The sequence below is a fragment of the Ovis aries genome, chromosome 4 (genome assembly GCF_016772045.2).
Source record: "Ovis aries strain OAR_USU_Benz2616 breed Rambouillet chromosome 4, ARS-UI_Ramb_v3.0, whole genome shotgun sequence".
In the NCBI taxonomy this organism is placed as follows: domain Eukaryota; kingdom Metazoa; phylum Chordata; class Mammalia; order Artiodactyla; family Bovidae; genus Ovis; species Ovis aries.
Genome location: NC_056057.1, coordinates 89,152,059 through 89,167,587, shown reverse-complemented (window position 1 = coordinate 89,167,587; position 15,529 = coordinate 89,152,059). Strand labels below are relative to the sequence as shown.

The 15,529-nt window shown below is 39.8% G+C and overlaps 1 protein-coding gene across 7 annotated transcripts in view; it reads left to right on the top strand.

Moving 5' to 3' along the window:
- Positions 1–549: 549 nt before the first annotated feature.
- The window catches only part of SLC13A1 (solute carrier family 13 member 1), a 100,827-nt gene continuing 85,847 nt past the window's right edge, over positions 550–15,529 (top strand). For all 7 annotated transcript variants that reach the window (XM_042248758.1, XM_042248757.1, XM_042248756.1 and 4 more), the window contains exon 1: positions 550–678. In XM_042248758.1, coding sequence (XP_042104692.1) covers positions 580–678 — 99 coding nt within the window. In that variant the 5' untranslated portion in view covers positions 550–579. The remainder of the gene's footprint in view (positions 679–15,529) is intronic.

Here is a 15,529-nt window from a genome sequence, read left to right as displayed (position 1 = left end):
AGCCAAACTCCACAAAGGCAGTGGACTTTCAATATCTTATCTGAGCAAGCCCAGGAAAACCCATCTGTACCCAAAACTTGCCTTTCACTTTGGAATTCCTACTCCTGGGGTTGCTATTTTGATTCACAAACTGAAAATGTACTTCATTGGAAAGGATACTGGAGGCACCCAGTAAAGACTTGCTCAAGGTGCCACCCAAGGGTGGAGCCTCATAATCAGGGGACATCAAAAGGTGGGGAGGGAACTCCTTGTGGGCAGACTCAACCCAGCTCACGGTTTCGCCTCCTAGACTTAGACAGTTTCTATTCCAGTTACAATACACAAACTAAATAAGGACAGTTTTTGCCTTTCAAAAACCCTAGCAGAAAATGGTCTTTGATTTCTCACACTCTTGGGCTTATCTCTCCATGTGAATTGTGACAGTAAAACAATAAAAATTGAGATTTAATTTTAACTCATGTTGGTGAGTCTGGGGCAGTAAATGAAGATAATGAGCTAGAGAAATATTAATCCAGGTCGGTTATTTAAGGCCTGCCCTTTATTTGAGGAGAACACTATTGAAGCCACCTGTGCAAGACAATGAAATTCTTCAGTTACGTTTTAGTTTATCGCCGGTTGCTCCTCGTAGTTTTCACTCTGTTGATTTTATTGCCATTGCCACTCATCCTCCGCTCAAAGGTAAGTGAACCTGGAGAACAGGCTGGTGGGTTTTCTGAGGTATCGAATTGTCCTTTATTGTTGCTATGCAATTATCTGTCTTGGAGCTGGAAGAGTGGTGACACCTTGGGCTTGAAATCAGGATGGTTATACATTGTATTTTGTCCATTTTTCTCCCTTTTAATGATTAATGCTGTTGATACTCAGTGTGATTAACTAGAATAATTAAATAGTATATTCAATCAGAATTGTTCTCTGTTTGGCGACCAGATGAGAAGAACAAAAGAATCATGACCCTTGAGATCCTGTTGGTCTAGTTATCAATCTCCAGGGAGCATCCCAGGTTAACACAGTCCCTTGCCCTGAGACTAGGCAGCAATGTGACACTGGTGGAAAGAGCTCAAAGGACAATCGGAATTCCTAGGGATGATCTGTGCTATGTGCTTAGCCTCTTCAGTCATGTCCAACTCTGTGACCCTATGGACTGTAGCCCACCAGGCTCCTCCGTCCATGGGATTCTCCAGGAAAGGTGATCTACTGCAAATTAATTTAGTTGGCAGTTCCATGTTTTGGTGTAGGCCATGGAATCCCCTGGAAGTGCTGCAGCCCTTGGGGTCACAAAGAGTTGGACACAACTTAGCAAATGAACAACACAAGAACATTAGAAGAAGACACTGAAAGCAAGAAGTAATTTTCCTTGTTTAATCAGAGAATCTAACACATTATTGCACATGTTCTGATTTTTTGAGATTTTTTTTTTTTGGTGTTCTTGTAGGGATTTTTTGGTTTCCTTTAAGTCTGGTCAATCTATTAAGTGTAGAAATATAAACCCAATGCATTTTTATTACCTTGGTAAAATGATTTGTATCTGAAAACATTTAGTGAATGCCTTATTTGTGCCAGGTGTGACAAGGGTCTCTTGGTGGCAAGAGAACAGTCCCCAGAGCCAGGCTCTCTGCTTTAGGTCCCAGGTTTCCACTTGGAAGCTATGTGACCTGGAAAAATTGATTGACCTTTCTGTGCTTCTATATTCTCCTATGTAAAATTGGGATTGTAATGGGCTTGTTGTAAGGATTAAGTGAATGAGCACCCACCAAGAACTTACTTGGAGCTGTGGCTGGCACACAGTAAGTGGGTTAGTGAGAATCTCCCCAAATCTGTTAACCCTACAGTGGTGCGGTTCCCACCACCCCATGATGCCTTTTCTCTGAGTAGAAGAAAACCTTCCTGAGGTTCTTCTCTAACAAGCATTAACCAAGGTTATATGAGTGTGAGTAAAAGTAGAATCACAGTGATTGAAATACTCCAGCCTCCCTCAGCAGTCTGCCACTGGTCTGAAGGAAAATTGTCTTTCAGTCACTAAGTTGTATCTGTCTCTGCAACTGTATGGACTGCAGTATGCCAGGCTTCTCTGTCCTTCACTATCTTCCAGAGTTTACTCAGATTCATGTCCATTGTGTCAGTGATGCCATCCAACCATCTCATCTCTGTCCCCTCCTTCTCCTCCTGCCCTCAATCTTTCCCAGCATCAGGGTCTTTTCCAGTGAGTGGGCTCTTTGCATCAGGTGGCCAAAGGATTGGAGCTTCAGCTTCAGCATCAATCCTTCCCAATGAATATTCAGGGTTGATTTCCTTTAGGATTGAGTGGTTGGATCTCCTTGCTGTCCAAGGGACTCTCAAGAGTCTTCTCCAGCACCGCAGTTCAAAGGCATCAATTCTTCAGTGCTCAGCCTTCTTTATGGTCCAACTCTCACATGTGTACATGACTACTGGAAAGCCCATAGCTTTGACTATACGGACCTTTGTTGGCAAAGTGATGTCTCTGCTTTTTAATAAGCTGTCTAGGTTTGTCAGCTTTTCTTCTAAGCCTTTTTCATTCACAGTGTGAAGGAAAGTGAGATGAGATAATGAAAAGTCCTTTTTGGCTCTGCCAAGTTCTCCTTTACCAACAAAGCTGGTGAGGGGCCTGGCCTTGGCTTCCCACGGCTTCAAGCTGTCACCTGGTGGGGGGGGGGGGGGGGGGGGAGAAAGAATGACCGCGAGGGGCTACAGCCTCTCAGGCTGGGTCTCTCTCAGCACTGAGGTCTCACAGCACCCTGAGGTGAGAGGGAAGAACTCCCCTCCCCTACTTTTTATCAGACATTGTTCTGAACCCCCAGATTCTTAGAGAATTTCTTGTGAAAACAGCAGGCAGCCCCCATTGTCCTTGGTTTGGTGGGTTTTGTTTTCAAATTCCATGTGATTCATCCTCCCCTCTTCCCCCTGCCCCTCCTACCCCAGCTAGCTCTGAGGACTCCTCTGAGTCTCTGGCAGGCACTAGATGACAAACGTGAGGCATAGACACAAGTCTTTCATCTGAATGCCACCCCCACCCCTCCACCCGCTTCAAAGACTCCTTACTCCATTCCGTGTTCATATGGCCATCTTTTTCCAACTCCTCTGGTCCTGCATGTCCCCCAGACCTGGCTGACTCTTACCGTGAGTACCTCCTGATTCATACCTGGACCCCTGCTATATTTTAATATTTCTGGTTACTCTCAGCATAAAGTCCTTACTTAGGGCTGAGAAAGTAAGTTAAACCAGTCGAGACAAACTTTGTCCATGACTGCATAACATCTGTGCTGCTCCTTTGACATATACATGCTTGACACTTTGCTTATCTTAACATAATTTTCAGAGAAAATGAATATAAGCTCTTTGCAAGGGAAAGGCAAGTAAATAAATAAAAAACAACGTTCTCTGTGCATGATTCATTAACCAGAAAAAGTGTACTCTTGCTAAGCAATGTAGTCATTGACTTTTTTTTTTTTTCCAAAGTGCTATGTCAAGAGTACATTAGGTCTGTGGGGAAACCTGGCATCAAGTTGCATTTGATGAACTGTGTCCTCTTTCCTTTCCCTCTAATCAACTCATTTGTTAAAACTCAATTAACATTATTGGGAGGATTTTTCCAAGTACAATAACATAATTTCATTTTTTTTTGCTACTTTGAATGCATATTTAACCATTCAATCAACTGGTAATTAAACCCGGAGTATATTATTTTAACTGTTGCTTACAATGAAAGCAGAACTTTCTTTCAGAGAACTTAGGACTTTAGAAGGTATAAAATTGAAGTAGCGGCTACTTTGGTGTGGATTGAAATCATTGTATTGTAACTTTCAGGCTACAAAACTGTGAAGCCTATACTTCTAAACACAGAGTAACAGAACAACTAAAGAGTTCAAGCAAACAAAAAGTCAATTTTGCTTCATAAAAACACAATAAATCTATACGATGGTGGAACTAATAAACAATAAATTATTGACTGATTTTTTTTCATTTCCCTGCTGAATTTTGAGTTGTTTCTGTAGACAGGCCTTAACCCTTAGCTTAATTCAACCTTAATTTAAAAATGTAGCTTCAAAGATGAGAGCCCATAAGTGGCTTTACCATGTAATGTTCAAAAATGAGGGGAAGAGCTTTGCTTTGCAGAGCTTGCTTCTGTTCCAGACATTCTACCTGCTGCTTTATCCAAGTTATCTTATTTAAGGTTCATTACAAACCAAGAAGACAATCATAAATGTCCTAGCATTCTCGTTTTACATTTGCAGAAATTGACATTCAAAGACATGTGACCCAGCAAAGGCCACAGGGATGGTGTTGAAATGGGATTTGAACTCAGGTTCTGTCAGAACTCAGATTCATGCTTTAATAGTGGTTTTGTTTTACCCTTTTCTATATTTTGTATTTTTGAAGACTTGCCTTCTATTTTAAATAGTCACAAAATGTGTGGCTTGATACTCATTTAGCAACAACTCAGGCATAACTCCTCACCATAATGCTTTAGAGAAGAGGTGTAAATTATTAGCCACTTCCTTAATTGACCTCAGGCAACTCAACTTCTTGAAGGTAGACAAGTGCAGTAATTTTAAACCCTGGGGATGGACCTAGGAGAACTGGAATAAGGGTCTCATGTATGTCATCTGCTGAATGTCCCAGAGTCCCAACTCTACAAGCTAGTGCAATCAGCTTCTCAGGATGTGATCCCTCTTCTCTTTACACTGGATGTTTACCATGAGTCATGGCATTAAGTTGGCATCTTACAATTTTTAGATGAAAGAGATTTTGCAACTGTGTATTTCCATGTTTTCATGGAAATAATATTTTATAGCAAAAGAAAATATTCATCACCCCAGAAACCTGTGGGTCTAAGTCAGACAGAAGTTCAAATTGAGTCCTTCTGAATCAGGTATTGTAATTGGTCAAATTTTGAAGACTAGACTTTGCAATAGAAACAAGTCAATAGCTTACCAATACATGGCTATACAGATGTCCAACCAACCTCTGTCTGACTCCAGAGCCATGATCTCAACCACAACTAAATATCTGTGTCCTTATGTCTTCCAAGGGGAATAAGTATACTGATACATTGGTATAAAAGTCACTTTACTGAAGGAATTTTATCTTCTTATTGCTTTACATGAAACATCAGAAATACTGTCTTTTTAGTCATCACAAAATTATAAAGGTAGTTCCAGTCCTTCCCTAGTCAGTAGTTGTGTGCTTTGTGCTCAGCTGCTCAGCTGTGTCTGACTCTTTGCAAGCCCCTGGACTGTAGCCCTCCAGGCTCCTCTATCCATGGGATTTTGTAGGCAAAACCATTGGAACAGGTTGCCATTTCTTCCTCCAGGGAATCTTCCTGACTCAGGGATCGAACCCATGTCTCTTGCATTTCCTGCATTGGTAGGTAGTTTCTTTGCCACTGAGCCACCTGGGAAGCTCCCAATGAGTAGTTAGCGGTCAGTAAAAGAAGCCTGTGATGTAATTGATGTTTATGTAAATGAGTAAAATTAATCCTTGAAACTGAAATGTTCTCTCTTTGGAGAGGAACTACCTTAAATATTTCCAGATAAAAGCTTGTTAAAATTGGCCTAGGCTACATGCCTTAGTTCCACTGATATTCCCTGTGCAACATTATTCCTTTACGACTATTTTTAGCAGCTTGTTAATTTTATTCTTCTCAGAACTCTGTGCTATTTCTTTGCTTATTTTTCTAGTTCTTGGCTCTTTGTATTTCTTGTGATGGAACAACATGATAAAAAGAAGGCCAGGTTTGTCTGACGAGTTGTAAGGGAAGAAAATTGGACAATAATATTTTCTGTTTGTAGAGTGCATCCCTTACTGATATGTCGGTCCCTCTGGTTTATGTGTTCATTATGGACCCCTGTTTTTTTTTTTTTTTTTTTTCAGGAAGACAGTCCCACAGATATTGAGCAGCAGTCCTTAGTTGACTGGTTGTAAATCCAAGACCAGATTTCAGGTTTCTGTCAGATACTTTAGGATTTCCTGGGAAAATACTTTATGCCAAGAGAAAGTTGAAGAGAGGAGAGGGAGAGTCAGCTGAACAGAGCCTTAATTCGCTCTACCAGCCCCAGTCAGCGATGGAAGAAACACGGCTGAGAGGGCCACCTCTGCGTCTGTGGCTGTCGTGGGCTGCTTCTGTTTCCTCCACAGTCTATGCCTCTGATGCATCGTGAATCTCAAAGTTATAATAGAAATTATGATAAGTAAAAGAAATAATACATAAGGAGAGATTTAGGTGCTCCATCTAGAAAAACTAAACTGATGGGAGAAATATAGCACTTGTAAAGAAATGTAAACCTTAAAGGGATAAAGGCTCTGATGGAAGAGGGGAAGTGGTAGGTTGAGAAGCCTGACAAAGGAAAGGAAAATGAGTGGGAGAGAATTTTAAAAGACCACAAGTGAGAGAAGAGGGAGGAGAGGAACTCGGAGAAAACATAAGGAACTTCTAAAGGGGCAAATGAAATTGGATATTGTTTTCAATGTTGGTCTAAAATATTGTAGGGATTTAAAATAAAGGGGTGTGTACATGCTAAGTCATTTCAGTCGCCTCTGACTCTTTGCAACCCCATCGACTGTAGCCCACCAGGCTCCTCTGAGTGGGTTGCCATGCCCTCCTCCATGGGATCTTCTGGACCCAGGGATGGAACTCACATCTCTTATGTCTCCTGCATTGGCAAGCAGGTTCTTTACCGCTAGTGCCACCTGGGAAGCCCAAGATAAAGGGGTAAATGCTATAAATGCCAAGAAAATGAACATTTTAGATACAAAAGAGCATCCGAATGATGGAGGGCAAGAAGAAAAGTAAACATAGAATCATGCTGATGGTAATGTGGTAGGAGATGAACAAAACCAGGAAATCCAAATGTGATATATATTTATTTCATGAATATTTGATGAGAACTTTCAAAGCCCAAAGTATGGTGCTCAGTGTACAGTGGCATCTTACGCAGTTTAAATTAATGTTTCTGCTTTCAAGTAGCTTGCAAGGTTGCTGAAAAGTTAATATATACCATGGTCAGCATTCATCACAAAATAGGGTTGTATATAAATCCATGCCAGTGATGGAAACAAATCATTTATTTCATCGGTGCGTAGTTAAAGGGTGACTCTATCCAGGGAAGCAACATTCACCACCCCCTCCATTCCCCTACCATGCACAGTCCCGCTTGCCTACAACGTGCTGCTCCTTCTCTGTTCTTTGTCTCAGAGAATCGGCTGCCCCTCATCCAGGTCTGCAATCTGTGTGTCACGTCAGATCCCTCGGCTCCTCCTAAGCCCACACCACTCAGTCTATGCTCCTTTACCTCCCGAATCCACCTGCCTCCCATCTGAATCTTCATTTCCGTTCCTGCCGGCACTGTTCTCCTCTAGGCTGCCTTCAACTCTCTCTTTCATAGGCCATTTCACACTGTTTCCCTCTGAAGTCTCCTGCCAGAGGACTATTTTTAAAATGTCAGCCTCATCCTGTTGTATTTACCACTGGTCCTAATTCTTCCATGGGCTTCCCAGGTGGCTCAGTGGGTAGAAACACAGGCAGATGTGGGTTTGATCCCTGGGTTGGGAAGATCCCCCGGAGGGGCACATGGAAACCCACTCCAGGATTCTTGCCTGGAGAATCCCGTGGAGGAGGAGCCTGGTGGGACACAGTCCATAGGGTCACAAAGAGTCAGGCGCAACTGAAAGGACTGAATACTCACTGGTACCACCTCTTCTGTGACTCCCTTTTGCTGACAGGGGGAAACATCTAACAGAACTTGTAGATATGCTGGGTCTTGGGATTTTGCCATTTCTTTGTCCTAATAGCCCTCCCCAAAGCCCCCGATATCTGACTCCTTCATTCACACTTCACTATCTGTGCCCCTAGAGTACCCATGACTATCCTTGTCTTTCTGTCTTTGATGTGCTGTGTCCCCTTCAGGGAGTGCCCACTCCTCTCACCTTGCGCTTGCTGGGAAAGGCAACCCAGGCTGTGATACAAGCAGACTCATTCTCCATGCGCTCATTGCATGATTGTGAAGACATCAGCCTCCACTGTACCGTGTATTCCATTTTGCCTTTATCTTCACGTCCCCCTCTACAATGCAGATACGTCAAGAGCACAGAACATGCTGTTTACTTGTTTCCTCTGGCCCAAGCACAATGCAGATGGTTGATAACTGTACTGAACGAAAGGATTAAAGATCTCTCATGGCAGAAGGATGCAGATACCTGAGCTAGATCGTATAGGAAGCAGAGGATACAGGAGAAAGGAGATGATGAAAGGAAAGAACTTCAAATAGAGTGTAAGAGCCACTAAGGGTCAGAACAAGAATGTAGGTAGGTGTATCAGGGGAATGGGGATGTGTCTCTTCCCCGAAGCTCTTCTCTTCAAGATACATTTTTATACTCTGTTTGGTAGTGATAAAGTAAGTGAATGTCTACTATGAGCCTCCAACAACCATTAGAGTAGTCAATATTATCCCCATTTTACAGATGAGCAAGCAGGTACTCAAAGAGATTAAGCAATTTGCCCAAAGTCACACAGTCTCTAAGGGGAGTGAGGATTTACAGACAAGCTGTCTGACTCCCAAACTCATTGACACTACTGCTTCCTTGCTGGGATTTACATCAGATTTTTAAAAGCTTGCGCACTGCTGTTCTTGCATTTGTAATTACTAGAACACATATTTAGATGAGGTCTCCCACTGGATGGCAGAGCAACTATGACACAGGATAAACAGATCATGTGAGCAAGAAATAAACATTGGTTGTTTCAAGCTGCTGAGATTTAACCTAGGCTGTCCCAACTTATCTAGCATATTCTGAAAAACTCCCTAACTGGTTCTGTCATACTGCCCCCTGGTCCATGCCCTCATCTGTAAATTGAATAAGACTCTTACAAGAGTTTTGAGCGTTGTCTGTGAACTGGCTGCCCCAGGGTCACCTGAGGTACTTGTGGGCTTGAAGTCCAGGATGCTGCACGGTTAAGACACATCGTGACTCTAAAGCAGTTAACCCACGGCCGGCATTTTTAATCACACTCTAGCATGTCATCAGGTTGGAAAACAAGGTGATCTCTGGCTGTTTCCAGTTCCGCTGTGTGTGTGGGATGTGAACACAGAACATCTCCATTGCTAATTGGTTTCGGAAGTTAAATGAAAAGGAAATAAAAATTCCCTTGTAATTGACATAGTGGAGCCACTAATTGCCTTCCCTCGCTACCTATTTTGGGCTGAAAATGAATAAGAAATGCTAATTATTTTTCCTTAACTTTGTAGTTGAGCTTCTTACTCTCCATCTTCCAATCTGAGGCCAGTAGGAGTCACTTTAAGGTTTTCAGTTAATATGGACTGAGTCTTGAGAAATTCCTGCCACAGTAGTGGTAGGTGTGTCAGGAACCATGCAAAGCCCTTTACAGGCTCTGTCATATAATAACAGTGTTTTTCTTGTAGCACACAGATTCATAATGCGTGATTTTTCTTTCTCCCATCTTAATTGCTGTGCATTCTCTTTGAAAATCAAATGCTGTGACTGAGGCTTGTGATTGGTCCTACTTTTCTCAAGCTGTGCTGAGAAACCATACCCACATATGTACTAATTCCACATATGCCAAATTACTCCCTAATATCAGTCAGTGTGTCATTAAAAAGGAGAAGAGGTGAAAAACTGCATTTTAAAGGCTAATTTATATTTCAATTCTATCCAGAACTATAATTTAAAAGAGAGCTGAGGTGATTTTAAAATATAATCAACCACATTTCCCAAGATAATTTGACACTCAGAACTTTAGTCAGAGGGGAGTCATTATCCACATTGCCTTGTCCTAGCAGCATTTGCCTTTTCTGCCTCTGTAGCAAGTTCCTGGCTGCACTCTCTTGGGGTGGTTAAAACTAGATACAACGATGATATTGTGAAATGAGGAAGTGACCCAGGCAAGTAAAAGCTTTAGTTCCAATTCATGCTCATTAGCAAAAGAGATGAAAACCTCAGGAGAACTATCAAGACCCATTACGATGGGCATCAAAATATCCAGTGCCAGGCAAGTAGAAAAGAAAATAGAAAAGAGAAAAGGCAAAGAAAAGAGATTCCTAGACTAAATAATTTATGCCTAGTAGAATATAGGGATCTCCTATCTAGGGATCAAGGTTTATTGTTTAGTTACTCAATAGTGTCCGACTCTTTGTGACCCCTTGGACTGTAGCCTGTCAGGCTCCTCTGTCCGTGGAATTTCCCAGGCAAATATACTGGAGTGGGTTACCATTTCCTTCTCCAGAGGATCTTCCCAGCCTAGGGATCGAACCCTCATCTCCTGCATTGACAGTTGGGTTCTGTACCACTGAGGCACTGAAAAAGCCCAGGGATCAGATATCTGAATAAAAACAGTAGTAGGAAAGACACTGAGGAAAAAAGCTTCAATCATTTAATAAGTGCCGGGCACTTACTATATGCCAACCATTGTTTTAAGTGCTTGGAACAGGGTAGTAAATGAAATATAAGACGTGCTCTCATGAATGTACTTGGGTAGAACTCTACTACATATTATTAGCAATGTGATTGTTGATCCTTCATTCAACATGGAATTAAAATACCTACTTTATAGAATTTGGGGAAGGACTACATAAAACAAGTATTATACCTGGTATGTCACAGGCATTCATAAATGTTATTGTCCCCTCCTCTTACTCAATCAAGTCAGAAGGACAGATTTGTCTCTTTACTCGGCAAATATCTTCACCTTTGAAATAAGGTTTCCTATCTATAAAGCCTATGGTCAGCAGTCTGAATGAAATTTGTACAGTGAAGTCCCCTCCACCCTATTCTCCGCCATAAACACAACGCTGATAAACATTTCAATAAATCAAAATGGATCAGAAAAGCAAGCAAGGAGAGCAAACATGAGAGAGAAAGCTGTGGTCTAAAGTGCTCCCACGTCATTCTGGGGTCAGAATTAATTTCAGTGCCACAAACTAAGTGCTAGAGAGTGATTTTCTTGGCAGGTCTGAATGACCAAACAAAACAGCTAGGCTGACCGCTGTCTGTGGAAGCATTCAGAGGAAGCAGTTTCTGCCCAGCCCCCAGCCAGGACTGACCCAAACTTCCTGATCCAGCAAGATGGCTGGATTTGCATTGTTCTGGCAGGACTGAACCTCAGGCTGACAAGATAGAGCACATACTGGACTGCAAGCTGGGGACTGGCTGCAGGCAACTGTAAAAGCTTTAGGAGGACAGAAGGGAACAACACAGAAACAAATACCATGGAGGGTCAATCTGAAAACAAAATTTCAAACTGCGGTAAGACAATTAAGAAGGTCTGATAATGAAACCAACAGAGATGGAAACACTCCAAATAGGATAAAAGTAAGGGAAATCAGTAGATGAGAAATGGGGGAAGGGATCCATAATAAGTAACATTATTTTTGAAATAGAAATGTATCAATTACACCAACAAATTGAATAATCTAGAAATGGATAAGTTTCCAGAAACATACAACCCATGAAGACGGAGTCATAAACAGAAAATCCTCAACAGATTAATAAAGAGTGTGAGGTGCTTGAATCATAATCAGAAACTTCCTAACAAAGAAAAGCCCAGGCTCAGAGCTTCACTGGTAAATTCTACCAAATATTTTTTGAAAGAATTAATGCCAATCCTTTCCAAACTCTTCCAAAAAATTAAAGAGAAGTGAATACTTTCAAACTGATTTTATGAGGTCAATATCCTGATACCAGAGTCAGGCAAAGAGTTAATACAATGAAAGAAAATCACAGGTTCATATCCCTATAAACATGCACATAAAAATCCTCAACAAATACTAGCTGATCAAACTCATTAGCACATTAAAAGGATCATACAACATGACCAAGCGGGATTTATCCCTGGGATACCAGGATGATTCAATACATACAAATCAGTTAATGTGATGTATCACATTAACAGAATGAAGGATTTCTTTTAAAAATTACATGATCATATCCAGCTGCATGCAACAAATTCTGGTAAATTCTCTTTTCATTTTTATTATGTTACAAATATTTTCTAATTTTCCTGGTTATGACTTCTTAGATACACCCATCATTTAAAGTAGACATTTACTTTCCAAATACATGGGGTTTTCAAAGTAAAAATAATGATCACATTATCATCCCAAGAGATGCAGACAAATCATTAATAAAATTCAACATCCTTTCATGATTAAAAAAAAAAAAACTCTCAACAAATTAAGTGTGCAAGGAATGAACCTTGGCATAATGAGGGATGTATATAACAAGCCCACATGTAACACCATCCTCAATGGTGAAAAACTGAAAGCTTTTCTATAAGACTAGAAGACAAGGATGCCCACTCTTACCACTTCTATTTAATACAGTACTAGAAGTCCTAACTAGAGCAATTAGGCAAGAAAGAAAGTAAAAGCCATCAAATTGGAAAGACGTAAACGATCTTCTGTGTAGAAAACCGTAAATACTCTACAAAAACCTTAGAACTAATAAACTGATGTAGTAAAGCTGCAGGATACAAAACCAATGTTAAAATCAGTTGTTTTCTACATGTTAACAACTATCAGAAAAGAAAGTTAAGAAAATAATCCCATTTAAAATAGCATCAAAAATAATAAAATACTTAGTAGTAAACTTAACCAAGGAGTTTAACCTTCTACACCGAAAACTATAAAACACTGATGAAAGAAATGAATGGAGACACACATAAATAGAAAGACATCTCATTTCGTGGATTAGAAGATTTAATATGCTAAAATATGTCCATCTACCCAAAGCAATCTACAAATTCAGTGCTAACCACATCAAAATTGCAAAGACTTTTTTTTTTACAGAAATAGATAAAACACCCTTAAAATTCATATGTAACCACAAAACTTTGAATAACCAAAGATATCTGAGCAAAGAGAATAAAGCTTGAGGCATCCATACTTCCTGATTTCAAAATACATGACAACACTACAGCAAATAAACAGTATGATACTGGCATAAAGACAGATACTTAGGCCAATGAAACAGAATAGAGAGCTTAGAAATAACCCATTCATATATGGTCAACTGATCTTTGATAACAGTACCAAGAATATAAAATAGACAGAAGACTTGAATGCACATTCTCCAAAGATAATATACAAACGAGCAACAGACAAATGAAAAGGTACTCAATATTTCACTGATCATCAGGGAAATGCAAATCAAAGCCACAGAAGTTATCGCCTCACATCTATTAGGATGGCTGTTACTTTTTTCAAAAAAAAAGATAAGTGTTGGTGATGATGTGGAGAAATTTGTACCTTTGTACACTGCTAATAAAAATGTAAAATGATGCTGTCACTATGGAAAACAGTATGGAGGCTTCTTAAAAAACTAAAAATAGTTACCATATGTACAATCCAACAATCTCACCTATAGATATATAGCCAAAAGAAATGAAATCAGGATATTCAAGGAGTATTTGTACTTCCATATTTATTGCAGCATTCTTCACAATATCCAAAACATGGGAATAACCTAAATGTCCATGGGCTGATGAATGGATAAAGGAAATGTGGTATGTATAGACAACAGAATATTTATTATTCAGTCTTAAAGAAAAAGAGGCAATCCTGTCATCTGCAGCTACATGGATAAACTGGGAAGATATTATGATGAGAAATAAACCAGTAATAGAAAAAATACTGCATGATTCCACCTTTACGAGGCATATGAAATAGACAAGCTCATAGAAATATAGAGTAGAATGGTGGTTGCCAAAAGTTGAATGGATGGGGAGTTGTTCAAAGGGGAAAGTTTCAGTTATGCAAGATGAGTAAGTTCTAGAAATCTGCTGAACAACACAGTATCCATAGTTAATATTGTACTGTACACTTAGAATTTTTAAGAATGTAGATCTCATGTTATGTGTCTTTAACACACACACAGAAACAAACAAAACCCAAAATGGGGCCTGAGGAAACTTTTGGGCATGATGGATATGTTCATTACCTTGATTGTGGTGATAGCTTCACAAGTATCTACATATGTCCAAAACTCAACTAATTGTATACAATATACATGTACAGTATTTTGTGCATTAATTAATCCTCATTTTTAAAAGAAATATAAAGCAAGAACAGGTGAATACAAAAAAAATGACTAGTTAGAAATCTTGGAAATGAAAAAGTCTTCTCTGAAATTTAAAAGAATTAAAAATTTAAAAACTTAAGATGAAACTATAAACTTTAACCTGAGTACACTTGAAGACATACTCAGTGAACCAAAAAAGAATACTAAGAATTCACCTAAAAATCAGACATAATAAGTAAACATGTTTTACATGAAAGAATGATTTGAAGGTAGATTCAGAATTCCCAACACACATGTGAAAGGTATTCTTGTAAAAGAGATTAGAAGAGAGATTATATTCAGAGTAATAATGGCTAATTTTTTCAGAATTAAAAAAGATATGAATCCTCAAACAGAGCATTTCCAAGTAAAAAATAATTTAATTAAATATTAGTTCATGTTTAGATACATCATAAATGAGACTTTGAAGGAGAAAACCATTGAAGGAGAAAAATTTAAAGCTTCCAAACTATAAAGAGAAAAAATGTATACAAAAGGATGATAGTTAATTTCTTATTTTTTTCAACAGTAATGAAGATATCTAGTAAAGATTCAGTTTAAGTCAGTTCAGTTCAGTCGCTCGTCGTGTCTGACTCTTTGCGACCCCATGGACTACAGCACGCCAGGCCTTCTGTCCATCACTAATTCCTGGAATTTATCCCAAACTCGTGTCCATTGAGTCGGTGATACCATTCAACCGTCTCATCCTCTGTGGTCCCCTTCTCTTCCTGTCTTCAATCTTTGCCAGCATCAGGGTCTTCTCCAATGAGTCAATTCTTCATATCAGGTGGCCAAAGTATTGGAGTTTCAGCTTCAACATCAGTCCTTTCAATATCACAATTCAAAAGCATCAATTCTTCGGTGCTCAGCTTTCTTTATAGTCCAACTCTCACACCCATACACGACTACTGGAAAAACCATAGCTTTGACTAGACAGACCTTTGTTCGCAAAGTAATGTCTCTGCTTATTAATATGCTGTCTAGGTTGGTCATAACTTTTCTTCCAAGGAGTAAGCATCTTTTAATGTCATAGCTACAATGACCATCTGCAGTGATTTTGAAGCCCCCAAAATAAAGCCTGCCACCATTTCCACTGTTTCCCCATCTATTTGCCACGAAGTGATGGGACCAGATGCCATGATCTTTGTTTTCTGAATGTTGAGCTTTAAGCCAACTTTTTCACTCTCCTCTTTCACTTTCATCAAGAGGCTCTTTAGTTCTTCTTCACTTTCTGCCATAAGGGTGGTGTCCTCTGCATATCTAAGGTTATTGATATTTCTCCCGGCAATCTTGATTCCAGCTTGTGCTTCTTTCAGCCCAGCGTTTCTCATGATGTACTCTGCATATAAGTTAAATAAGCAGGGTGACAATATACAGCTTTGACATATTCCTTTTCCTATTTGGAACCAGTCTGTTGTTCCATGTCCAGTTCTAACTGAACATA